The sequence below is a fragment of the Rhinopithecus bieti genome, unplaced genomic scaffold (genome assembly GCF_001698545.2).
Source record: "Rhinopithecus bieti isolate Rb0 unplaced genomic scaffold, ASM169854v2 scaffold_22453, whole genome shotgun sequence".
NCBI lineage: Eukaryota > Metazoa > Chordata > Mammalia > Primates > Cercopithecidae > Rhinopithecus > Rhinopithecus bieti.
This window is the reverse complement of record NW_016810682.1, coordinates 109,289-137,042: the sequence shown is the minus strand read 5'-3', so window position 1 is coordinate 137,042 and position 27,754 is coordinate 109,289. Positions and strand designations below refer to the sequence as shown.

Genomic DNA, 27,754 nt, shown 5'->3' with positions numbered 1-27,754 from the left:
GAGGGGGGGAGCGGCAGGGAGCGGGGGAGGAGAAAGGATCAGGAGCTGGAAGGGTTGTCCATGCTCAGTGCATCCTATCCTAGGCTCCGGAAGGGCAGAACCCGACTCAGACCACACCGCAAGGCCACGGCTGAGTCAGGATGAGAAACCCCGGCTTCTCCCGTGTTGTGTCAGGCTCACCTTACTTCTGACAGCTGCCCTCAGCTACAACTTGAATTATGTGTGTTTCTGAAACATGGAGCTGAAATTCTGCCAGCATGAATTCCAGTTGGTATTTCTTTCCTTTTCTTCTGACCCTAAACTGAACAATCCTATCATGAAACTTAGCAATATAAATAAAATGACCATTAAAAAAGAGAGAAAGCCTGTAATCCCGGCATTTTGAGAGGCTGAGGCAGGAGGATCGCTTGAGCCCAAGAGTTCAAGATCAGCCTAGGCAACAAAGCTAGATCTTGTCTTGACAAAAAGATTTTTAAAACATAGCCGGGTGTGGTGGTGCATGCCTGCAGTCCCAGCTACACAGGAGGCTGAAGTGCAAGGATCACTTGAGCCCACGAGGCCAAGGCTGCAGTAAGCTGTGTTCACACCACCACACTCCAGCCTGGGCAACAGAGTGAGAACCTGTCTCAAAAAAAAAAAAAAAAAGAGAGAGAGAAAACAAAAGATCTGGGAATTTAGAACATTCTCAACAAGATCTTTTGAGGAATCTAGATTCAGAGTAAAATACTTTGCTCTGATAATAGAAAAAATAAAATAATAGATAATATTTTTGAAACTTGTCATGTGTCATTGCTAATCAAAATATTATAGGCAACATTTTCTAATTACCAGAAAAGGCAGGAATTACCATCCCCCTTCGACAGGTGAGGAAATCAAAGCCCAAAGAAGCTAAAGCCCTTTGCTGTCAAAGCTCACACTGCTAGTAAAAGGAAAGGTGGGGCTTAAACCCCAGTCTACCCACTGCGCCACCTGCTGTGGCTTAAAACCCACATGTGACCAGCCAACTGCACTTGAAGGTGACCAACTTGCAGGTGTGACAGGGAAGTGTGCACAACAGTGTTAGGAAAGCTTCGGGAATGGCGTACCCCTGAGTGATGCAACAGACTCTGAGCCAAGGTCCCCCTGAGCTCAGCCAGACAGGTTGATGGGGGGACAGGCAGAATTGCGAAAAAGTAGAATCAGAGCCCCATGTTGGAGAGAGCTGAGGACATTCCTCTGGAGGACACAGCCTCGTACTGATGTCATCCTGTCGTGATACCCTCTGTGAGAGGCAGACTGGGATGGCCAGTAAGTACCCAGGTGCTAGTCCCAACACTGCCACTGTTGAGCTTTGTGACCTTGGGAAATTGTCTCACTCTCTCTGTATCTCTATAAAATGGGGATAATAAGAGTATCCACCTGGTACAGTGGTTGTGAGTATTATGTGAGTTAATAATTAAAAATCTACATAGTCAGCACTCAGTAAATATTAGCCAATATAATTATCCCATATTGCAGTTCCTCTTTGGGGCTGTGATCTATACACATCTGGAGCACATGCATAGGTATGGCAGGCAGAAAGAGGACCACAGGCACCAGCATCCGTATGTGTGCATGTGTGTATTTAGATCATGAGAGAGCTCCCTCCCCATCTAGAATGGCTGTCACAAGATCCTGGAGGATGGAGACTCTGGGGTCAGGCAGGACTTGGGGGATATTTGATGTGCAAGGCCCTGTGTTCTGCTCAGCAGCCTCCACTCATTCCCCAGATGAGCCCATGGCTTCTGTGACATCCATGGCCCCCATTCAGTACATATTTGCTGTTGTGAACCAGGCCCTGTGCTGGGCACTAAGGTGACATTGGTGACTGCTCCAGACACAGTTCCTGCCTTCATGGAGCTCACAGTCTTGCTCGGAAAACAGGCAAGTGACAAATGTGATATTTTGATGAACAGGCAGGTTCTGTGTGCTGGTGGGGAGTTAGGTTGGAGGGGAGCATCTAAGAAGTCCTCACTTAGGAAGTGACACAAGCTAGATCCTGAAGTTTGGGATATCAGCCAGGTAAATGGTAGGGTGAGAGAGGAAGACAGTTTTTCAAGCAGTGGGAAGAGAATAATAAAAGGCACTCTTTACTGAGCACTTATTATATGTGGGGTCATCCCGAGCACTTCACATGCATTATCTCATTCAATTCATATAACAGTCCAATCACAAGCACAATTGGGAAACTGAGGCTCAGAGATTAGTCCAAGGTCCCAGGAGTAGTCATTATTGAGTCAGCACTAGAACCCTGGTTGTCTGACTCCTAGGTTGCAAACAGGACACAGCATTGGTGTTTAAGGAATGGAAAGAGGTTTGGTATGACTAGAGCAGTTGTGAAAAGAGGAGAGTGGAGAGGGCCTGGCAGCCTTGTTAAGAAGTTTGCATGGCTTTTGAGAACAATGGGCAGATTTGAAGGTTAAAACCCTTCAGGCAAGTCATTGATCAGAACTTTATTTCAGCTGCTATGTGGAGGGCAGACTATTATTTGGACAAGTCAATGACATTGGAGATGGGGACCAGCCAGCAGGCTACAGCAATAGTCCAAATGACAGAAGAGAGAGAGTGCTTGGACCAAGGCAGTAGCAATGGGGATGGAGAGAAATGAGCAGATTCAATGGATATTTAGCACAGAGATGTAGTGACCTTGAGCAAACACTTGCCATAAGGCAGGCCTTTTTCTGTGGTCACATGTAGAGGCACAAACTTTCTAAGCAGTGAAGGTGGTGGAGCCCCTGCTTCTGGCTAATTTAAATTCCAGAGAAGGCTGGGTGCAGTGGCTCACGCCTGTAATCCCAGCACTTTGGGAAGCCAAGACAGGTGGATTGCTTGAGCTCATGGGTTTGAGACCAGCCTGGACAACATGGTGAAACATCATCTCTACAAAAAATACAAAAATTAACCAGGCATGGTGGTTCGTGCCTGTAGTCCCAGCTACTCTGAGGCTGAGCTGGGAGGATGGCTTGAGCCTGGAGGCAGAGGTTGCACGGGCAGCAGAGCCAGACCTTGTCTCAAAAAAAAAAAAAAAAATTCCAGCAAAAATTATAAAATCACAACACTCTCCTTTTCCTAAAGCACCAAAAGATTTCAAAAGCATTTTCCATCTTCTATTTTATATAAGTCTATGAGGGATATGTGACTATAATCTCCACAGATGTGAGAAGTGACCTGCCAAAGGTCACGTGGCTGACAGAGAAAGATCTAGAATCTAACTCCAGCTCTAGTGCTCTCTGGTACACCACAGAGTGTCAGAACCCAAAAGACCCTCAAAAATCATCTGCTCCAATTTCCACATTTTAATATGAGGAAAACAAGGCTCAGAGAGAAGTGACTTGGCCAAGATCACACAGCAAATAAAGGCTTAGAGTAGAACCAAGGACTTCACTCCCAGAAAGGTTTATATCAAGACATTTGGACCATGGAGGTGAGAAAGGACCAGATTAATCTCCAGTAGCAATGGTCCAGCCTCCCCCTCCCTGACCAAATGCTGCCAAAGAAGTGACACTTCAGCGAATGGTCAGCCCACCTGGGCACTGCCACCTCCAACCCAGTTACAAGCATACTAAGCTCACGAATGGCCGGCACACACTGCCCTGCTACTCTACCCCTCTTGTCCCTAATCCTGGACAGCAACTAAGCTGTCCTGGGTCGATGTTGCCACCTGGTGGCTGGTGCTGGGAAGTGTCTGACCCCCTCCTCACTTTCATCCTCCACTGTTCAGTCCCTCAAGAGGCTATGCCTTTCTCTCTGCCTATTTCCTCTCATAGATCAGTTAATGTTGCTACAAGCAATTTGTTTCTCACACATACCTTCTCTCACATCTTTTATCCTTCTTCCTCTCTCAATTTTTCTCAAATTACCTTAAGACATTCTCTTGTTCTCCCTCTCACCCATTTTACTCTATCACTGGGATAAAATGCCCCAAGGAAGGACTAATACAAATGTTAATTTGTACTAATAAAAATGAAAACCGGAAATTTCAAAGTGAAATTTAAACACATGCAGGCACACACACACCTCGCCCCCACCCCCCAACCCTCCCCTCCCACACACACACACGAGTCACCCAGAAACATTCGAGAAACACCCAGAAACCCCTATGGAATCAGAACAAAAATCTCCCCTTGCTCAACCATCTTTTACACCTGCTCTTCCTCAAATGCCAGGAGTCAAGATAAATACCAAAATCACTTCCTTATTTTATTTTGTTTCATTCCCAATCAATAGCATTGCTAGGTTTTTTTCCCATCAAAAATATGCCCTAGATGGGGTCTCCAGGAGGCTGCAGGCCAGTACAGAGCTAAGCTAGATGGGGAGACGAGGCAGGGTTCTGAAACATCCACTCACCAGGCTCTTGGGTGGCAGAAGCTGGCTGCTGCTGGCACAGAAGGAAGCCTTCTGGAGGGAAATTAGACCTCAAGCCCTATCGACAGTCTGCTGGGAAGGGGAGAAGGCTCGGTAGCTATGTCTTTCTGTGGGAGCTCAACCTGGGATAGAAGCAAGAAGCACTACATATCCCAATTGGCTAGTGGAGGATTTCCAAAGCCCAGTGTGTCTTGTCACTCCCTCCTCAGCTCAAAGACCTGCCATGGCTCCTACTGTCTTCAGGAGCTAAGAATGGGAGAAACGACTGATGACACCTTTCTTTTAACTGAAACCTCTTAACTGTTCTCCTTATCTATATGAGTGATAAGTAGGCAAGTTCAGACTGCAGCAGCCTGAAGTAGAAATTTTCAAAGTGTAGTCCAGGGAGCCCTGCCAGGGTTGGAAGAAGGGGTCTCCAAGATGCTTTCAGGTGATCTGTGAGGGCAAAGTTATTGTAATTTTTTTATTTTATTTTAAATTCTGGGATACATGTGCAGAATGTGCAGGTTTGTTACATAGGTATACATGTGCCATAGTGGTTTGCTGCACCTGTTATTTTCATATTAATGCCAAGGTGTGATTTGCCTTCTTCACTCTCATTCTCTCATGAGTCTACGGTGGAGGTTTTCAGAAGCTGTAAGATGTGTTCCATCACAACAGAGCAAATACAGAAGCAGCTATGAGAGTCCAGCTGTTTTCTATTAAGTCAGACGCTGAAGAGACCTGCAGAACTGTAAGCCAATGCATTCATACGAAATTTGGGGTTTGGAAGATTTGGTTCTTTCTTATTTCAAAAATATTTTTTATGTTACTTGTTTGTTACTGTTATTTTTAATGAATAAATATTTTAAACTTTCATCCATTTTAATTAACCCTCATAAACTAAAGCTCCTTGAAGTCCTCGATAATTTTTAAGAGTTTAAAGGGACCCAGGACCAAACATTTGAGAACTGCTGCTCTAAAATAATGCCAAGAGGACTTGAGATGGAACCAGGAGAAACTCAGAATTTTGGTGCCAGAAAAAACCTCAGCAATTCCTTGATCTCCATTTTAGATGGAAAAACTGACACCGAGACAGAGAAAGGGACAGGAAGAAGGGAAACAGCAGGGTAAGGGGTTTGAAGCCTTGTAAAGTCTCTGAACCACAGACTGTGTGGCCAGGGATTAAACCATATTCCCAAGCCAGAGAGAAAGGACTGTGGGATTCTCTTCCCCATGGGGCAGCAGGGCATGCAGGGCGGAGAAAGCCAAGGCCATTTCACCTCAAGTTTCAGACCGTCTTGGCAGGGGACTGCTCACAGCAGATGAGACTGTATCCTCCTCCTCCATCGGCCCCACCAGTCTTGTACTGGTTGGCCTCAAACTGACTCCCTGAACTGAGATCCCAACATGGCAGCACCCTACCCTCTCCCAAACCCCCAGGACTCTCCTGAACACCCGTACACCGCCCCATGGGAAAAGGAACTGGGGTGAGAGGAGGGGAGGGGCTGGGGCAAACCAGGTGTGCAAACAGAGAGGGTGGGGGTTCAGTGGCGTTGGCTCTCACGGGGACTCTCGCTCACTGAATCAAAGTGAAACTTGGGGACCCAGGAGTGAGGAGGAACCGAAACCTGAGCCCCCACCCGTGGGACAGGCCCTGGGCACTAGAGAAAGGCCCCAGGAGCCCCTCCAATTGGCCACCTGGCCTCAGATGCCCTGTGTTACCACAGAGGCCTCCAGCAGTTGTCTATCTGAGTCTCAACTGAGGTGCCCATGGCTATAAGATCAGGACAGAGATCACAGGGGAGAGTGGCCAGCCAGGCAGGGAGATGGAAACCAGGTCCTCACCATCTCTGCCACTAACTGCCCCCTGCATACCCTTGGGCCAAGCCTGCGCCCTCTGTGCCTGGACTACCCTACCTACAGGGTATAGAGTACATGACCTGCCAAGGAGTGTGGCTGCTTGGCCCCCGCCCTAAATTCTTGCCTCCGCTACCCTACCCACCTCTGGCCTGTAAGCCTGACTACCCACTTCCCTGACCACACAAATACACACACACGCACTTGGCCCCACCAGCCAGTTCCAGGACCTGCCTCCTGTTAGCTTTAGCTGCCACAGGCAGACTGAGCCAAACTGGTTTCTTCAGAGTTCATGCTAAGACTCCAGAAGCTCAAAGACCTTCCGGCCGAGAAAAACAGAGCACAAGTGCCGAGAGCAAGTTGAGTGGGGAGCGCGTGAGAACTCAGGCCCAGCAGCCCCAGATGACTGTTGCCTTGTGGGCTGTCAGGCTGCCAGCTGCCCCAGGGTTGCCAGATCTGATTTTTCTTCCCAAAAGAAGCCAGGCATCCATCCATACATGAAATTTCCTGATTTTGCAATGTTGGTAACTGATTCAAAATCATCATCCATACAGGGCAAGCCAAGGAAAGCACGGCTGCCAGGCTGCCAATTTCCCCCTGGGTTCTACGTGATGCCCCCACCATGACCACAGCAGAACCTTGGTACTGACTCCTGCCTGGACAAAAAGAGAACTCAGGAAACAACCCACCCCTCTACATGAGGGGACATCCAGGGGACAGCTCACAGAGGGCCAGGGAGGGGACCTGTCCTTGGAAAGCCCCAGCAGAGGCCAAGACAAAATTGTGGTAACCTCCTTCCCGCCCCCAAAGCCACTCTGGGAAAAGGAGATGGAGAGCCTGCCTGGTCACCCATACTCCACACTGGACCCTAAAGAATCCTTGGGTCTCAGCCAGCTGTGAAGGACCAATGACCCAACACTGGAAATCCCCACAGGGGAGTGGGCTGGTTCCGGAGAGCCAGGCCAGGTCCAGGCTCAAGGACAGCATTCCAGATGGCAGGCCCTGAGTGGGCAATGGCCTGGAGACAGGAAGCTGAGCCAACACACAGGGACTGGAGGCACAGGAGGAATGAGCAGGGGGAAAAGGAGGCCCGCGAGGGAAGGGCAGGGGTTCTCTCAAGAACTGAGGTCAGTGCAGGGGGACGTGTGGGCAGTACCCCGTGGGGAGAGAAGACTGATGGGGCCGGCTGTCAACAGTGGGGACGGCGGTCCGCCCTGTGAGAAGGGAGGAAAGGAGGGAGAGCATAACTGAATTTGTCACATCGAAAGGCAAGGGATGCCAAGGATTTTCCATGGAGCCATCCTCTCCCTCTAGGTTTTCTGGGTTTTACTATGTGATCTGGGCAGACCGCCTCTCTTCTCTGAGCCTGTTTTCCCATGTGAATGACGGAGTGGGGCGTCTCAGGTGCTCTCCAAGGCCCTTTCAGCTCCCATGGGGGAGTCTCGAGGTCCAGGCTGGTGGCCCCAAAAACCCCTCAGAGGCCTAGCCCTCTCAGGCCCAGAGTGCTGCCCTCTGCCCCCACCCTGGGGGCCTCCACCCCTCTGTGCTCCCTGTGCCTCTCTTCAGGGAAAACTGGGGCCTGACCCTTTTCTTCTGTCATGAAGCAGGCGGGGAGACTCAGCGTCCTGAAGGCAAAGGAGGAGGAAAGTGAGTGGCCCTTCGTTCTGTAGCCGACACCTGGGGGCACTGTTGTTCAGCCTGGATGCCCCGGGCTCCTGGCTGCAGGCAATCGGCTTCTTCAGTACCATGGAATCGCCCCATGGCTCCACGGCTCCAAACAGGAAGGTGGTGGTAGGCGAACCAGCCAGTTCCAGCTGCCAACAGGACCGTGGCTGAAGTCTGCTGTCCTCTGCCATGACGGGCCTCATGTCCTCAAACACAGGCCTCTCAGTGGCCAATGACTATAGCCAGGCCCTGGGGCCACGCCCTTGGCAGCTGTCACTTCACTTCATTTTATTCTCACAGTAACCCACAAGGCTTGCATCAACTCTGTTCACCAGATAACAAAATGGAGGCGCAGAGAGATTAAGTAACTTGCTACAAGAAGTCCTCAAACCATTTCATCCCTGCCCATGAGCCTGTGCCCTTGACTCAACACCTTATTTGGGTCTCTCCAGGGATCAGAGATCTGTGAACTCTCAATCCCACAGGGGCTGCCTATTACTCCTGACTCGGGAATCCTGAGCTTTTCCACACACCCATCCCTTCTGGGAGCTCTGAGAGGGCTCTCCCCACTTCCTGCTTCCATTTTCTGTCCTGATCCCGGGAGCGGCACACAGCATCTATGCATCCAGGGAAGGTAAAGGGTCCTAGGAGAGAAAAGACTAGGGCCTGCCAGTGTCAGAGGGCCCAGGGGCCCAGCACGGTCTGTGAGCTTCTGAAACCCTTTCCCTCTGGCCATAGCTCCCGTGGAGGTCTGCTAGGCAGGGCTGAGGGGGCATTCAGCCTGAAAGAGATAGGGGAAGAGGGGATTTGGGGAGAGAGAGAGATAGCAAGAGAGAATACAAGAAGACAGAAAGGAAATTGAACGAGTGAATGAGTGTGAGAGAGAAAAGGAGAGGGAGAGAGAGAGTAGGAGAGAGTGTGTGTGTGTGTGAGAGAGAATATGTACGAAAAGGAAAGCTAGTGAGAGCTAGACCAGTAGACAGAAACAGACACAGAGGAAGGTTCAATAAACAGGAAATAAACAAAGCCAAATAATACAGAATGAGATGCACCCCCAAAGACATGGGGAGAGACACAAAAACAGAGAGGAAACAGGCATCCCCAAAAAGGAAGTCATAATGGGAGCACCTGGCTAAATGCCCTCCAACAAACTTCCCATGAGAGTCTCATCAGACTTGGCATCTTCTGGAAAGGACAGGCCATCTCTGGACTCTTGCTGCCCTTCTTGTGCCCTCCTCAGAAGGCTGGAAACTCCCTTGCAATGTACACCTACTGCCCAAAAAGAAACCTCTGGCCCCCACAGTCCACACTGGCTGGACGGGTCAGCTTTCTGAACTGGTGAAAGGGATTTGCACTCCGCTGACCTCAGTGTGTTCAGGGCCTTTCAGACTCAGGGCCCTGTGGGTTATTGTGAGGGGGACAGGGAGGGGACCTAAGCAGGGAGAGCGGCGGAAGGAGGTCTCACCAGAGATCAAAGGCCCAGGAAGGAACCGAGGGTCTGAGGCTGCCCTTTCACCCATGGCCGCTATTCACAATCCTGCCTGCTTTGCCAAGTCTCTCCCTGCCACCACCTCCTCTGGGCCTTCCGGAGAGGGAGATGCCGACTCAGCCTCCACTCCCCTCACCCAGCAGGATTCCTGAGCCGTGTCACAGTTTCCTCCACGAAAGCTCTCAGTTCAGACCAACCAAGAGACAAAGCGACATCTCATAACTGGGCGGCACCCCAGCCTGACCCTCGGAGCCATCCTACAGGCCTCCCGGGCATCCCTGTGAACCGGGGCTATGCCGAGAGGCTGAGCTGGGAATAGAAATGATTTGTGGCCCCTGCCCTGTCAAGTCCACATGAGTGGCAGCCTCAGGGTCAGGCAGCAGAAGGGAAAGATAAGTGGGTAGATGCACTCGCAGACACAGTACTGGCACAGAAGCACTGGCCACCCAGGTTGGAACAGGTCTGCCTCAAAAGTCACAGAAGCTGAACCAGAATGTCCTCCTTGACTCTTCTGCTCCTCATTTGTCCAGCCCCTGCTCACACCTCTGATGATGGAGAGCTCACTATCTTTCTAAGATAAAGCTTCCATTCTTGGCCCAGCCTGGCTGCTTCTGAAAGCTGTATGTTGCATTCAGCCATAATCTGCCTCCTGCAGCTTCCTTTAACCAGCCCCAGCTCTTCCTCCAGAGGACACAGAGATCTTACCTGTTGCTGCAGAACAGTTCAACTGAGACTTGGACATAGTGGCCGTATCCCCGAGTCTGGTCTTGGAGGCAGACATCCTAGGAAGAACTCTAGAATCTCTATACTGAAAGGGCCTTTGCCAATCCACCAACCTAACAATATTCTAGTTTGTGTGTCTTTGCTCCAGAGCTCTACTCAGAGCTTTCTATGGAAGCTGAAAATACCAAACAAAAGCATCCTTGACTGAGGAAACTAGCGGTCCCTCCACTTACCCTCTTTGCTAATTGTGAACTCTCTAAAGGAATGTGACTGATCCACTCTACCAAGGAGCACTTACTGAGCACCTACTATGTGCCAAGCACTTGTATTAGAGCTATGTTGTCCAACACAGCAGCCACTAGTCCTATGTAGCAACTGCGCACTTGAAATGTAGCCAGTACAGTCGAGGAACTGAATTTTTTATTTGATTTGATTTTAATTTTAATTTTAAAGTAGAAGCAGTATAGAGTATTTTTCCCACTAAACACAGCTTTATTGTTTTGGTAGGACTACATCTAACTTTAACTGTCAAACGTTTAGCATCCAAACTGAGATGTACTACATGTGTAAAATACACACCAGATTTCAAAACTTGGCAGCAAAATAAGAGAAAATATAGCATCAAATTTTTTATATTGATGACATGTTGAAATGGTATTTGGGGTGTACTGGATTAAATAAAATATATTATTAAAATTAATTCCACTTGTTTCTTTTTATTCTTTTTAATGTAGTTACTACATCATTTAAAATTACACATGTGGCTTGCATTCTCCTTCTGTTGGATAGTGCGGGTCTAGTCACTTTCACGCTACCTTTTTATCTGAAACACTCAGCAGAGTAAATGTTTCTTGAGTATCTAAGACGCATAGCTCAAAACTATCTCCCTAAATGCTTCTAGACTAAATGTTTCGAAACCTCTGACCACGTTTAAGCCACCCACCTCTCTCTACCTCTCTCCCTTTCCAAATCCTGCCGTGCTGGTCCTCTCCCTGCACGTGCTCACCAGAGTCCCAGACTTGGCACAATCTCTCTTGCTTTTGATTGGAATGCCCTCTCCTCCCTCTACCCAGCTCTCAAATGCCCCCTCCTATGAGGAGCCCCCCAGATCCTTTTGGTCAAAACTGGCCTTCCCTGCCTTATTCTTTCCCCTGGTGTCACCTCACCCGCTGCCCTACTCATCAGAGGAATTTGAGCTTGTCAGTCATGATCACCAGCTCACCCTCTGTGTTTGGATCCTATCACCCGTTCACCTCTGCTGAGATCTGGGCAGGAAGGTGGCCCCAGGAAATGCCTTCAGGGCAAAACTCAAGTCTAAGCTAGGGATGACTGTGAACCAGGCAGCAGAGTAAGCAACTCCACCTTGCAAAGACTCAGTCACCTCATCTGAAAAATGGGCAAGGACCCTCAGCTGTCTTCCTCTTAGCTCACCATTGCCTCTCTTACCCCATGATTCTTCTCTCAGGCTGCTGATGGTACCACTCTGGAGGCCAGTACCCCACAAATCCATGGTTTGCAGCCTCCGTGGGCCAGCCGGCCAGTGTGCCTGAAATGTCCCTGTTTCCCCAGTGGCTGCTTCTTACGTTCTCTGCTCTCCTCCAACCTCTGGCCTTCAGGTCTCACTTCTGTCTCCGCATCCAACCTGCTAATCCTGCCCTTCTGACTGAAACTCTTCCCTACAGCACCCCCAGCTCTGCCCAGCCCCAGGCTGCTCCGCCTCCAAAGGGCATCTCTGAAAAGGCTGAGGGGCAACAGGTAGCTGGAAAATACCAGGGAACTGAGGCCTTAGGGGCACTCAAGCTCCTCCCGACTCCCCAGTCCATACCAGCTACATGGCTGTGTAGCCTCCATCACCTCCCCTAGTAAAATGGAAGTGACAGTCTCTGACTCTTTACCTCCCTCTAGAGCCACTACAGGGATCCAGAAAGATAGAGAGAAAGGATAGGAAAGATCAGAAGGGGGCACTTATGCAATACTCCGACAGACACTTCCCTGGTGTGAGCCCGGCCATTGCTGCCCACCCCTGGGATCAAACGTGCACACTCTCAGTGGTGTGGGGCAGGAGTGAGGGGGAGGCTCTGGTTGCTTTGGTTTGTCCCCCACTCTTTCCACTCCTATAAGCTTCCAGGACCATCAAGTCATTCTCCCTTCTACCACAGACCACCGACTGGGCTATCCCCAAGTCTTCGTGAGGATCAGGACTCGACCATATATATCAGAACTGGAAAGATTTCAAAGATCACCCAGGCCGGGAACAGTGGCTCATGCCTGTAATCCCAACACTTTGGGAGGCCTAGGCAGGCAGATCACTTGCGGTCAGGAGTTCAAGACCAGCCCGGTCAACATAGCAAAACCCCATGTCTATTTATTAAGAAAAAAAATTTCAATTAAAAAATAAAAAAGATCATCCAATACCACATCTGATTCTTGATACTCTGTATGGCAGCCTGACAAGTGGCCACTTAGTCTCTGCTTACATATCCCCAGAGACAGGGCACTCATTACCTCCCGAGGCATCTCCTTTTATCCCTAGGCCACTCTCATATGTGCAACTTGGTTCTTTTTAAACTGAGGTGAAAACACCTCTGCATCCTGGATGAAGAGGGATCTGATACAGCATCTGGGAACACCTTGAGGCTCTAGGGATATTTTGGCACAAAGAAAAGCAGAATAAGCGAGACTGGATTGCTGCCTTCAAGTATTTGGAGGCATGGAAAGAGGAAGGAATGAGATCTCATTGCATGGCCTTAAAGTTAAAGTGTGTGGCCGATGCAGAGGTGATTTCACCTCAGTTTAAAAAGAACCAAGTTGCACATATGAGAGTGCCAAAATATTTCTAGAGCCTCAAGGTGTTCCCAGATGCTGTGTCAGATCCCTCTTCATCCAGGACACAATCCCATTTGTCACTGTCCCTCTTAAAGGTCAATACCCCCAAATGGGCTGCAGTCCTCCTCTGGGAATGATCTGAGTAGTACAGAGTAGTCAAGACCAACACCACCCACATTCTGAAGATGCTGTACCTTGTAAAGGAGCTTGAGGGGCAAAACCATGACTGCTGGTCAGACTGCAAGCCAATATAGCACTCCGAAAACAAAGTAAAATAATGCCTCCAGGCCAGAACCTGTCTGTTTGGTGATAAACATCTAACTATATTTTTTCTTTCCCCAAAAATCTCTGCCTGGATCCCTCAGCCTCCGGGGGAGTCTCACACAATCTGTCCCTCCACTGTGAACAAATATATACAGGCCCCAGCTTAGGCACATCTGCTGTGAGTCCAGGTGACAATGGGAGAAAAGATGACACCATCAACCTCATAAACCAACAGAGATGGCAGGCCCACTGCCTCCTGCAGCAACACAGCACCGCAGCCTACTGAGTTAAAGACTTCTGACATCTGCTCAGGAGCGGCAGGAGCAGAAGAGAGAGGCGAGGCAGGTTCCAAAAGCCGTGAATCATCCCCACACACCCCCATGGTTCCAAACCGAGGCCACCGGCTCTGCTTCTGCACTGCTGGCAACACGCAGGCTACAGGCCAATCCACGGCTGGGCCGACTCAATTTTCTAGTTACAGATCTTAAGTACTTAGGCATGTGCTCACGAGAACACACATCCCTTACACGGAGCTGAGAAAGGGAATTGTGCCGAGGAACAGAATAATTGAATCAAGATTTCTGTCACGCTGCTCTCAGGCCCTAGACCACAGCCCTGGTTTTTTTTTTTTTTTTTTTCCTTTCCCTGACTAAGGTTTTACAGATTCCCAGGGGGTCTTTTCTTCTCTCAAACCCATTAATGTCAGCCAGTACTGGCAGCCCATTCAGGGGAAAGGAGCCCCGGTTAAGGTGTCCTGCGTCCAGGACCGAGGTGGCTGGCTCTGGGGACCCAGGCACCACATGGCCCAGCCCGTGGAGGGCCTGAGAAAAACCAACCGGCAAGATTGTCATCTTTGTAATCCCTCCCAACACCCCCGCACTCCTTCCTTCCAGACCCAAGGGCAAGGATGAGATGATTATTAATTTCCTCAGCACCACCCCGCAACACCATCACCAGGGCTGAAGGCCTTCTCTGCTGAGAGGTGTGCAGGGCCTTTCAGAGAACCCACCCCTCCGCCCACCCAACGTGTGCCCCTCTCACGGCTTTGCCCAGCCACCTCTCTCTGGTCCAAAGCTTCTCCGCTAAGTGGACTTGGGTGTGGAGTCCAGCACACCCTGCCCTCAGGGGGCATATCTGCACGCACACAGGGTCTTCTTAAAGGCCAAAGCTCAGGCCACAAGGGCTCTGCCAGGCCCAGTGCTTCTATCCAAGGGGTGACCACAGGGAAGGCCAGCAAGAATGCCACAGTCACCCTGCTGCCTGTCTGTCCTTGCAGAGGGCTCAGCCCTTTCCCGTGTTCACGAAAAGGACAGAGTGCGGGCAGAGGGACTCGCTCCTCTGCAGGTAAGGGGGGTGCTCGCGGGCACCTCTGCTGCCACCCGCGACCGAGCACCCGAAACGGACCCCATGGGGCGCATCCCCGACGGGGCTGCGCGGGCCTCTCTTACCTTCGTCTCTCTTGCGCTTGTTGGTGTCGGCGCTGGGGGACGTGATGCCCAGGATGCCGCTGATGGAGTACGAAGAGCCGGCCGAATCCGTGCTCACCGAGGACACCTGCGTCACGGAGCCCGTGGACACTGCGCGGAGAAAGACGGGCTGTCAGGGACACAGAGGGCTGAGGGCCGCGGGCAGGCTGTGACCGCTCGCGGAGCTGGGGGTGGCTGGGAGGGAGCGAGTGCAGAGGGGCAGGAGGCGCCGAGGACACTCGCCTTTCGGAGGCGGCCACACCAGGGCCACCAGCGCGGGTCTCGGATGGGCCATGCGCTCCAGTTCTCTGCGCTGGGGGGAGGATGGGGGGGGGCACTGGGGAGGACTGACCCCTGCAGAAAGGAACACCGGGACACGGGGACAGGAAGGGCAGTCGCTCAAATTCCAGCCTTTCCATGGATACAGAAAGCAGGGGATGGAGAGGAGAAAGAGGGGAGCTGGGGCCCACCAACAGCCAGTGCTAAAACAAAACAAAACAAAACAAAAACAAAAAACAAACAAAAAACCTGGAATACTCATTAGGCATTTCCCCACCTGCCTGCACAGCCAACCTTGTGTGCAAACACAACTACCTGAGCCCAAACTCACGCGCTCAGCTAACAAACTCCAAACCACAGAGTGCCCCTTCTTTCTCCCTGCCTTTTCTCCTTCCAGTTTCCCTGGATTTGATTTTTAATATTAATTATGACAATAAGGATAACGAACATTTTCTGAGAACTTACTCTGTGCCAGGCATTGAGGCATTATCTCATTTAATTCTGAGAAAAATAATAGAAGCTAGGAAATGTGATGATCCTATTGGAAAGGTAAAACTCAGAGAAGACAAGTGGCCCACCCAGGATCACACAGCTAACAAGAGGCAGAGTACCTGGTGCCAGGGCTCACGCCTGTAATCCCAGCACTTTGGAAGGCAGACGTGGGAGGATCACTTGAGCTCAGGAGTTCAAGACCAGCCTGGCCAACATAGCAAGACCCACCAAAAAACTTTTTTAAAAATTAGCCAGGTGTGGTGGCACAAGCCTATAGTCCCAGCAACTCAGGAGGCTGAGGCAGGAGGATCACTTGAGCCCAGGAAGTCGAGGTTGTAGTGAGCTATGATTGTGCCACTGCACTCCAGCCAGGGCAGCAGAGCAAGATCCTGTCTCAAAAGTAAAAATAAAAAATAAAAGACACAGAGTGGCGATTTGAACCCAGAGACTAAAGCCTTAATCCCTATAACTAATCTGCTTCTCACTAATAAATAATGAAGAGCAATAATATACTTCATATGAATGCAGTACTTTTCATTTGATGATTGCAACAGCCCAGAGTGCTATTATTTATCCCCATTTATCAAATGAGGAAACTGAGGCTCCACAGGGAAAGTGATTCAGTTATCTAGCTAATAAACAGCGGCACCAGAACTTAGCCGTGGGTTTACTGACTTAAAGTCTACATTTTGCCTGCCCAGAGACAGGGGCAGTGGTTGGTGACTTACTGTGACTGAGGCTAGGTCTCAAAGTTCCTAAGAATAAGAATTGGATGGGAGGCAGGGGGCAACTTTTGTGCAAGTTTCACATTAACTTCTGGCTCCAGAATCCTAGGGAGAGATCAGTCCATCAGCAGGGGCCTCTCCAGCTGTACAGCTGAATTGCCATTTCTGGGCTGTGGGAATTCTTTCTTGGTTCATTAAAACCTACAGACCAATCTCAAACACACTTCCTTGGGCTATAACCAGCTGGAAGCAGGTGGAGCCACCTTTGACTTTTCAGAGTAGGAAATCACTAGAAATGGCGGTGACTGCCTGAGAAGCCCTTCATGGCTTCCCTTTGGAGCAGATCCAGCTCCTGGCTCCTACAAACCTAAAGGGAGCCATGCCTTTCTTCTCACATTTCAGTTTGATCTTACATCTTCCTTAAGAGACACAGAAGCAGAAATTGTTAACTTCTCTTTTTCTTCACCAGAAGAAGCTCCTTAAAATAGATTTATGCAAATCCCACAACCTTTTCTGTATTAACATGTAAAAAACAGAGGAAGAAAGAAGATCCCAAGTCACCTGGTACTTTAAACAACAACCACCATATATAACCGAGGCTCACCATGTTGCTGGCAGAGTCCATGACATTCGTTTTCGTGTTTTGTGATTGCTCTAGGCTCAAAAGACCCAGATTCCACTTCTGGCTCCGCCACTTACTGGCAACATGACCTAGGGCTAGTTATTTCATCTCTCTAAGTTTCAGTTTCATCACTTCTCGGTAAGTTTGTGAACTCTAAGGGGCTATAGGTATGCGAGATGTAGTTTAATTTAAAAAATTATGGAACAGAACAAAACATGCTGCTGACCTACAGTAGAATTATTCCTCTAAACCAAATGAAAGAATATTAGCAGTTATACCTATCTGATTTTCAGTGCTATGTGACCTGAAATCATTGGTCAGCTACAAGTGAAATCTCAGCCACAAATATTCCCCCAGAAAGCCTTCCTTCACCCTCTTCACACTAGCCCAACAGAGCTGGTGGTTCCTTCCCTTCTGCCCCCACGGCACCCATCCCTTCTTCTTGAGCTTCATCTCTGTTTTGCAAACTTCTCTTCATTATATTCCCCCTTTACCTTGAGAATGGGGATCGTGTCTTCCCTTTCTTATAGGCTTGGCCTCTGATGCCAAGGTCTGCACCGCAGGGACTTAGCAGACACTTTCTGAAGGGATTACTAAATGAGGAATTATTTCATGGCAAGGAGGAAATCTGTCTTACCTTTATCCAAAGAGCCAACCATGGAGGATCAGAGGCTTCAGCGAGCACCTGGTTAATGTCCCTCCATCAACAAATGAGGAAACTGAGGCTCAGGGAGGTGAGAGGACTTTTACATTTTACTGGGTGAGTTAATGACAGAGTTGGAACCAGAGGCCAGGCCTCTGCCCATTCCCCATCACCGTGTGAGTTCAAGTTTTCAGTTAAAGAAAGAGTAACAAAAGTGTGAAAATGTTATACAATCTGAGGTGTGATTCTACAGGATTGACTGTGGCAACCAGAAGTGTCAGAGACTTGCTGAATCATTGCCCACTTTCTTATATAGTACAATAACTTTTTCCCCGGCTAACCAGTGGTGTATCTTGTATCCCAAGTGGAGAAACAATACACCTTAAATAGACACGTGTCATTTCACAATCTTTGAAGGGAAGACAAAGGACATTTCTGAACTCTTGAGCACTAAGAAGCAAGACTCCTCTGTTGGGTCACGGCCACTCCCACCTGTGAGCACCGGAAACCCCACTGGCAGCCCTTGACAGTTCACAGAGTTCATGAGATCGAAGCAAGAGAGAGAGAAAGTAAGTTTGGGAACTTTTGCCACATCTTCACTCAAGACTGCAAGTGCACAAAGAATTGTAGAAGGGCTGGTTGATAGAAGAAAAAAACACATTCAAAACTACTTACTGACTAATGATGCAGAAAATGTTATGAATAAGTATCCCTTTCTTGATTTATTACTTTAATTATCTGACATTCTATAGACCCCCATTAGTGGATTTTTTTTTTTTTTTTGGTTTAGATTTCAATTTTCTGTCTCATGGTGAAAGCTATTTATCATAATAATCAGTAAAATTCAAAACCTTTTAGCAGTATTTATAAAATTCATTTACCAGGTTCAGCCCTTGGAGAATGACAAAGAAGGCGCATTAGTACGTGTGCTGAAGTGTTTTATGCAGAATTATCTGTCCATAAGAATGATTAAAAGTTCTTTAGAATATTTGGAGCCCATTAGATTTTTAAATTTTTTTAAAAGTTCCTCTTACCTATGCTGTGACTGGAAGCTGGGACTGGTTGATTGGGTGGCTGCTGTACTTTTGTCCGGATGATCCTGTGGGCAGTTGGAAAAAAAATGGCTATTTACCATCAGGAAGGAGAAGAGACCTCAACCAGCTATGCACAGACAACCAGAAAACTCATACCCAAACTGGCCGTGGATCGAGCTGAGGCAGAGGGACAGAGGTGGAGGGAGATTTATAAACCCAGGCTGGGAATCAGGAGGGTGGAAGGTTTATGGACTAGTCCCAACATTGCTTCTGTTTTCCTGGGTGTCTTTGTATAATTTGCACCCCATCTCTGGGCTTCAAGTGCCTCTTCTGAAGAAAGAGGACGATGTGTTAACATTACAAGTAAGCATCCCTATCTCGAGTATAGCTCTAGCTCCATAAGAGACTCATTGACTTTAGGGAGTCCTTCTCTTCCCTAGACCTCAGCCTCCCATCTGTGGAATGAAGGAACTGAACTAGATAACCTCCCTGTCCTCTGGCAGTGCTCATGTGCTGTTTTCTCTGCCCTAGAGAACACATAAGGAGGGATAACGCCCCTTCCCCTAGGAAGTTGCCAAGGGAGGGATGTATGTGTTGTTCTGATACTAGGGAGGGTCAAAGTGCTGCCAGGAGACATCTGATTTGGCTTTCTTAAGAGGAAGCCTACCTTGCACCAGACCTCATGGAAAGGATCCACAGGGCTGGAGCCAGTGATATCCTGGCCTGTCTTTTCAGAGACCTTGCTCACCTTCTAATAGAAACTCCACTGTGACCTTGACCAAGTCCATTCCATTGTGGACCTCGATACAATGACAGAGTTGAAACAGACCACTCTGCTTATTTTAAGTAATCAAATCATTTTCGGAAAAGAAAAAAGATCTTATGGAAAAGCCCCATACGTAAAAGAGGTAATAGCCGTACTGCCTTCCCTTGGCCACCTGACCACTCTAACATTCTTCTGCAGAACCTTAGGCTCTGGGGAGTCTGTAGACTTCCAGCAAGGACAATGCATGCGCAAGACCACAAGCCCGGAGCATCTGAGAGCAGCAGAACAGGGCCACGTAAAAATCTCCTTGGGATCTACCAGAAAACTCCTTCCTTGGCATTTGGGAGAAGAGTGGGTCATAATAAAATGTCCAGCTTCTTTGGAAAAGTTCTATTCCAGTCTCAAACTATTACCTTTTGAAAGGACATTTATTAGAGTTTTTCCTCATTATAAAAGTAATATGTGTTCATTGTAGACTCTTTGAACAGCATGGGAAAGTATAAAGAAGACATCTAAAAAACATATTTTGGTATATTTCGTTTACACCAACATTCCTGGGCATATTTAGAAATATCCATTTTTCTCTTAACAAAATCAGAATTTGCCATGTATACAGTTTTTTGTTGTTGTTGTTTGTTTTGAGACAGAGTCTTGCTCTGTTGCCCAGGCTGGAGTGCAGTGGTGCGATCTCAGTTCACTGCAACCTCCACCTCCTGGGTTCGAGTGATTCCCCTGCCTCAGCCTCCCAAGTAGCTGGGATTACAGGCATGCGCCACCATGCCCAGCTATTTTTTTTTTTTTTTGAGACAGAGTCTCTCTCTGTTGCCCAGGCTGGAGTGCAGTGGCATAATCTTGGCTCACTGAAACCTCCGCCTCTCGGGTTCAAGTGATTCTCCTGCCTCAGCCTCCAGAGTAGCTGAAACTACAAGCGCGTGCCACCGCCTAATTTTTGTATTTTAGTATTTTAGTAGAGAAGGGGTTTCACCATGTTAGCCAAGCTGGTCTTGAACTCCTGACCTCAAATGGTCCGCCCACCTTGGCCTCCCAAAGTGCTGGGATAACAGGCGTGAGCCACCGCGCCCAGCCTCCATGTATACAGATTTGCATCTTGCTCTTTTCTTTTTCTTTTTTTTTTTTTGAGACGAAGTCTTGCTCTGTCGCCCGGGCTGGAGTGCAGTGGCCGGATCTCAGTTCACTGCAAGCTCCATCTCCTGGGTTCACACCATTCTCCTGCCTCAGCCTCCCGAGTAGCTGAGACTATAGGCGCCTGCCACCTTGCCCGGCTAGTTTTTTGTATTTTTTAGTAGAGATGGGGTTTCACCGTGTTGGCCAGGATGGTCTCGATCTCCTGACCTCCTGATCCGCCCGTCTCGGCCTCCCAAAGTGCTGGGATTACAGGCTTGAGCCACCGCACCCGGCAAACATCTTGCTCTTTTCAGGCAACATTCTATCAGAAGCTTTTCCACATTCCAGACCATTAACATCTGAAAATTTATTCTGAGGATGCACTGGGTCTCCAGCTTGTATAAATGAAGAAGAAGGACAGAAGTAGCAGGTGGGTGCCTGCCCTTAAACTCAATGGGAAGTAGCCTCTGCCCTCTCCGATCTTACAGCTTGGTGCTAGGCACCAAGGGCACTCTGTGTCCTCAGCTGATAGCCCAGGAATGGACTTTTCTGTTCACCCTACAGTCTCACCACACACACAGGCCATCTGGAGCCTGGCTACTTGAGCTTAGCAAGGAGCCTCTTGCCCTTTTCTAATCAGTCAGCTTAAGTGTTCCCTCAAATACATTCAGATTGTTTGTTTGTTTTCCCTAATATTCAAACCACTTATTTTAACTAAGCAAACTCGAAGCATATTGGATAAAGTTCTGGGAGTGAGGTTGTCTTTTCACTCACCTGGAATTAAGCTGGCATCTGATCTAATGTTTATATTTTTGTGTATGTCACTGTCTCTGTGTGTATGTGTCTACAGAGGTATTGCTAGATATGTCAATATATGGATATACCAGACAAAAATATAGTTACATATAAATATATGGCAAAAAAAAAAAAAGCCACTGTAATTCAGCTTAAAATCCTTACTTTTCAAATCATTGCCTGGCTATTAAATTTGTATGTAAACAAAGCAAAGAAAATTATGTTTTCCTCATTTTCTTTTAAAATGTTATAAATACGACTGGAAAGCATTATCAATTGTTATAGGTCATTGAGAGGCAGCAGTAGCATAGTGTACAGGCTCTGGAACTAAAGATCACTAGAGTTTGAATTCCAGTCCTCTTGCAATTTACCGGCTATGTGATCTTAGGTAAATTACTCAACCTCTCTGTACCTCAGTCTCTTCATCTGCAAATGGGACTAAGAATCATTCCTATCTCATAGAGTTACTATTAGGATTAAATCAATTAATTACTTAAAACAGTGGCTGCTACATACGAGGTGCTCCATAAATGTAAGATGTTATTTTCAGTGGTGTCTTTGTAAAGATTAATGACTAGCTGCAGTCCTAAAATGTTCATATTTTTAACATTTGCTTTAAAAAGCACAAGGTGAGGGCAGTGGGGGAGTGAAGATGCTCAATGGGTACAAAAAAATAGAAAGAATGAATAAGACCTAGTATTTGATAGCACAAGAGGAGACTATAGTTAGCAATAATTTAACTGTACATTTAAAAATAACTAAAAGAGTGTAATTGGGTTGTTTGTAACACAAAGAATAAATGTTTGAAGGGATGCATACCCCATTTTTCATGGTGGGATTATTACTCATTGCATACCTGTACCAAAATATCTCATGTACCCATAAATATATGTGTATATATACCTACTATGCACCCATAAAAATTAATAATAATAATAAAAAAGCACAAGTGGTCCCCTTGGAAGCTGGGGAGGGGAAGGTAACCATTCTCACACTTTGTTTTAAGGCTGCAGCCGGGCTGTTCTTTATAAAGGGGGATCTTGGAGTTACAGGGAAGCCTCTGAAGCCGCCCCCAGGGGTGAGAGATTTTGCTCATCTGCCTTTAGCAGTCACCTAGTGAAAACAAAGAGCATCAGTTTCCACTGATAAGAAACTGTAGTGGGAAGAACAAGACTGTAATTGAATCATAGCAACTCTAAACAAATTTAAAATTTAAAAAATGACAAGCTGTCAAGACTCATCCAATGAGAGCACACTCAGGACCTTTCCTAAGCCAGAGACGGTTGGGCTGAGTTGGCGGTCACACCAAACTGCACATCCTTTACCTGCTGAGCGTGGGCAGGACCATGGCTGCCGTACTGTAGAGCACACTAGACGGTCCAAGAGAGGAGGGATCTCAGCATCAAACTCTTCCTATGGATGAGGAAACTAAAGGCCAAGATGCTCAAATGACTTGCCCAGAGTTGCACAACAGCGAGTCAGCCCAGACTCCCAGCTCCCATGCCCCAGCATTTTACTTGAAGCCACATTCAAAGGAAGCTCGGTCCCTCTGCTAAATACTTCCTATGTGAGGCATAAAGGTTATTTGGATTTCAAACCCACTTAGAATTTGAGGTTTAAAACTCTGAGGGACTTTGTGGCATTTAAGGATCCCATGGAAACATCACTCTTCCTTCTTTGAAAGGCTAGGCTTCTCACCATCATCCCACGCCCCCCGCCCCACCGCCAGTCCTCACAAAATTACAGTGAAAGAGAAAATCATGGTGCCTTGAAAAAGGAAACATGAAAATAAGGCTGAAGAAACACCCACATCTATGGCACTGATCAAATTGCCATCAATGCAGTAAGAAGCTGAGAATCCAAAATCCAGGGGTCCAACTGTTGCAAGCTGTGAGGGGCCCCACAGGTGGCACCCAGGCCTGTGACAGTTGTGGAGAAGAAAGAGGACACAGATAGAAGTCGATGTGAGTGGATCGCTTGAGTCCAGCAGTTCGAGACCACCCTGGACAATGATGAAACCCCATCTCTACAAAAAATGCAAAAAATTAGCCAGGCATGGTGGTGGCACCTGTAGTCCTAGCTACTTGGGAAGCTGAGGTGGGAAGATCACCCGAGCCTGGGAGATCAAGTCTGCAGTGAGCCATGATTGCGCCTCTGCACTCCAGCCTGGGCAACAGAGTGAGACCCTGTCTCAAAAAAGCAAACAAATAAAGAAAGAGGAAATGGATGAACAATCTCAGAAGGCCTGCCACCAAAATTAGAATTAAGAGCAGAACTAACAAAACATCTTCCCCAGGGCCACCTCCAGCCTGGGACAAGTTTTGCTTACAGTATATTTGTTTTTATTTGAATTAGTTGCTAATATTTTAAGTCGGGAGATTTTTCATAAATATCTGATTTCTAGCTTCTCTTGAAAAATCAGAACACCCAATAATACTGGCCCCACGTTCTCACATGACCCAACCAGTTGGTACTAAACAGAGCTGCTCCTCTAAACTGGGAGTGCCACTTGTAGTCCCCACCCCTTGGCCATGGTGCTGGCATAGAAGAAGGAAGACCCCATTCCACCAACCGTTTGGGTCAGCTTCAGGATGGCCACCTCCAGTGGACACTCAGGCTGGATTCCAGCGATCCCTGCAGGTTGTGCAGCCTCCCAGCACATGTTTGTCCATAAGAAGTCAAATGAACAAGGTGATCTATGTCCCAGAAAATCCCCCACCAGCCTAACAGAACTAGTTCAGTGATGCTCAACCTCTTGTCAATCATGGTTTCCTAGGTTGGTGCCCTGGAAGATAACAGGAAGGCACATACTCTTAGGGGTGAACCATGGAGACGCCCCTGTGGCTATGAGAATAGCCACAAATCCAGCCATCACTTCCTCCGCAGGTGTTTGAAATCAGGAAGAGTGAAAAGTTGCCTCCAAGGGAGGCAGGGGCTTGGAGAGCTGTGGACCCTCTTACACAGTGTCATTTGCAAGGCAGGCATTTAGAAGTTGCATTCATCTGAATGCAGTGGGAGCTTTGCCTTCATCTGAAAAATAAAACTGTATGCTGGGATGGCTCTGGCTTTGGGGGGTTGGGGATGGGGAAGGCAGCCACATGAGATTGTCCTACACTTAGTGAGCTGTCACTGAAGAGAGCAGGAAGGAGCCAGAGAATACTCCCAAAAAGAAGCCCCCAGCGAGGAGCACTGGAGAGGGCTAAGGATGAGAGAGGGCAGGCAGCCAGGCGGCAGAACGGGCAGCCTGCGAGGATCTGAAATGGAGAAGAAAATACTTGTCCTCCCCCTTGTCTCTCGTCTCACAGATCCTCAGTTCTGTCACTCGCAGAGTCCTACAGGACAGTGGTGGAAAGACACTAGCCCTCCTCTTATCATCGGGAAACCTGGGTTCTACCCCCATGTCTATCTCCAAGTCACTGTTCTCTGCACTTTCCACCTTGGCCTCTGTTGCTACACCTGCCACAGGATAGTCAAGCCTTAAGGACTATAGGAGACCACAGACGTGAAAGCACCTTAGCAGCACGGCCTGCCTGGCTATGGCTTTGAACAGGACACCCAGGACACCCCTGAGGCTAGCTATGGTCCTGCAGCCAGCAGTTAGAACCTCCCCACAGCACAGGTCCAGGCAGAAAGCATCACCGGGTCAGTGATCTCTCTTGACCACATATCCCATGCCCCTTCACAGCTCTATTTGTAACCACTGCTCTATTTGCCTCATACATTTCTTTCACATCACTTCATTTTTGACTTAAATAAAGTTATTGTATAAGGCAATTATAGTTCCCTACTGTAAGTGGGTAGGTGGGAATGTTGAGGGGGTGTTCACAAAGTTCACAAACTCACTGGTTTGGCATGTTACTTACATTTTTCTAAAATACATTAAAATAAATGTATTATAAAACAATGTGCATCCTTGCATCTTTGCATTATAGAGGATGTAAACCGATGCTCTGTAAATAAGTTATGCTCATCCTTCAAGGCATTTTTAATTGAAATTAGTTGCCTCCATTAAAAAAAAAAAAACATAGATTAAGCTAGGTGCAGTGGCTCACACCTGTAATTCCAGCACTTTGGGAGGCTGAGGTAGGAGGATTGCTTGAGCCCAGGAGTTTGATACCAGCCTGGGCAACACAGGGAGACCCCATCTCTAAAAAAAAAAATTAATTTAAATATAAAGATTTCATATACAGAAATATACATACACACATCTACATAAGCCCCAGCTTCTGCCTTCTCTTGAAGAATGCAAAAAATCTGGCAAACACTGGATCCATGTTCCTAGCATCATTTGGCTGGAGCAAAGAAGCAGTGCTTCTTTAATAGAACTTGTGCTGTCTAGCTTGCCAGGGACCCAACCTCTCCCCATCGTCTTATGCCTGGCCTGCTTCCCTCATTACCTTATCTGCCTGGCCCCATGTAAGGCATTAGATTTTGTGACCCCCATGGACTACCTAAGGTTATCTTGCAAACCGCCGATTATATGTGTATTCTATGTTGGGAAACCTGTGGGTCCCCAAAGTCTGACCAGGAGTTTGGCTGATGTTCCTCTGCAGAGCAGGCCAGTTGCCTGTCATGTTGTTTTGTGTCGTGGAAATCCCGCAAAGAGCCAGAAGTATGGGGCTCATAAAACACACTGGAGCCTCTTATAATCCAGAAAAAAGAACAGGAGTTATCCCCTCTTCCCCAAAACCTACCATCGTCATTGTTACCTCCTCAGTAAGTTTGTCCAGGTGCATCAGGCTTCTAAGTGCATGTCAACCCCACCCTGGACAAAGAGCCCCTCTAGAACAGACCAAGAAACTGTGTGCCTGATTTTCCTCTATTTCCCCTGCACCGTGCATGATGTCAGGGCCTCTGTAAAAGTTTGCCAAGAGAAGAAAAACAGGCTAACCATTTACAAAATAGCAGGACTCAAAATGTGAACACATGCACTCCCACGGCGATCTGTGTATTTGAGTCATCACAGAAGGATCCACTATCAGGACAAGAGGCTCTCATTCTAGTCTGACCGACCACCTCTTTCTGCCAGGAGTGAGGGTCCTCTATGCCCATACAAGTTCTGCACTGATGATGGTAGGGTGTGATTTGGAGAAATGGAAACTATCCAAGTTTCCAGGCTGCTGCCTTCTCTCTTCTCTGCAGAGTTTAGAGAACCATCATTTCTGTTCATCTCTGAACTTCATTCCTAACTCTGTGGGTTTAAATGGAGTTGAGATTGCATCATCTACAACAGAAAACTTTCTTCCATACGTTTATTTTTAAAGCTCTGAGAGCACCCTTCCATGTGTCTTGGATCAGACTGGAAAGGAAAGGGAGCTGTGTGGCTCCCGGGAAGATCTTTTGCATGACACCCAGGGTGTTTCTCTGGTTCTTTCTCTCCATGTGTAAGATTCCGTGTGTGAGTTGGGGAGAGGACAACTCCATTGCTCCAGAGCATCTTAGCATCCTGGACAACACCCCTGGAGTTGAAGATGCACATCAGAACCACTGGGGTTCTGGGCTCTCGGAGAACAGATGAGCCTTGTCAAGGTCCCACTTCGAGTCTGTGGCAAAGCTGGAAAAAGGAGCCAAGTCTCCCAACTCCAAGTCAGAGCTATGTTCCCCTCACTCACTGGCTCAAGCTCTGCCCAAACTGGAGGCAGGATTTTCTTCCTGGGAACCTTTGAGATGGGCCAGTGCTAAGACCTTGAGCCTAGGTTTACAGGGACAGCGACATTTGTGAAGGCCTAGTCAGGACAATTCACTGTGAAGTGTTCCACACATATAGATGGGTGGTAAAGAGAAGGATAGAAATAACTCTGGGCTCAGAAGAACCTCGAGCAGCCAGAGTGTTGGCATGCTCCCCTCTCCCTGGGCCTAGGACTCCTACTCACTTTGGAAAGAAGAAGAGAAGGGTAACAGAGACCCAGCAGGCCCCATTAGCATCTCTCCTGTTCAGTAATCCCTAAGGGGCCTTGGTGAAAAGAGAGACCAGATCTTCAGGAAAGGCATATGCAGAGCCTCCAGAACACCCTGCCATCCTCCCAAATCCCCAGCCCCCACAGGCATGAGCCCCTCACCTGTTGATGGAACTGACGCTAGGCACGGTGTCATTGTCACACACCCGCTCCGCCAGCAGCCGGTCCCTGATCTCCCAGGCAAACATGGTGGGATTTTGGCGTTTATACTCAGCGATTTTTTCCACCACTTTGGGTGTGGCGACCTTTGGTTTGGATCCTCCAATTACCCCAGGCTTGATGCTTCCTGTCTCATAATACCTAGGACCCAAAGAGAGAGAAGCTTAGCCATGAGGAACCAGTAAAGTGGATGTTGGCAACAAAATAATGGGCTACTTGGTCCAGGAAATGTCCGGATCTGCACGTTCCAATACAGGAGCCACCAGCCAGATGAGGCTTTTGAACATTTGAAATATGGCTAGTCTGAATCAAGATGTGCTGTAAATATAAAACACATACCGAATTTTTAAAACTTAGTACCAAAAAAACGTAAACTATGTCAATAATTTTCATAGTATGTTGAATGTTTGATATTAAGTTATATGTTGAAATAACCATTTTTATATGCTGAGTTAAATAAAATATATAATTAAAATATAATACCTCTTTTTTTTTTTTTTTT

The 27,754-nt window shown here is 47.8% G+C and overlaps 1 protein-coding gene across 2 annotated transcripts in view; it reads right to left on the bottom strand.

Moving 5' to 3' along the window:
* The window catches only part of PAX5 (paired box 5), a 201,429-nt gene that overhangs the window by 153,485 nt on the left and 20,190 nt on the right, over positions 1-27,754 (bottom strand). For both annotated transcript variants that reach the window (XM_017892648.1, XM_017892649.1), the window contains exons 3-5: positions 27,196-27,393; positions 18,451-18,515; positions 14,638-14,766 (exon numbers count right to left, since the gene is read on the bottom strand). In XM_017892648.1, the coding sequence (XP_017748137.1) occupies positions 14,638-14,766; positions 18,451-18,515; positions 27,196-27,393 (392 nt within the window). The remainder of the gene's footprint in view (positions 1-14,637; positions 14,767-18,450; positions 18,516-27,195; positions 27,394-27,754) is intronic.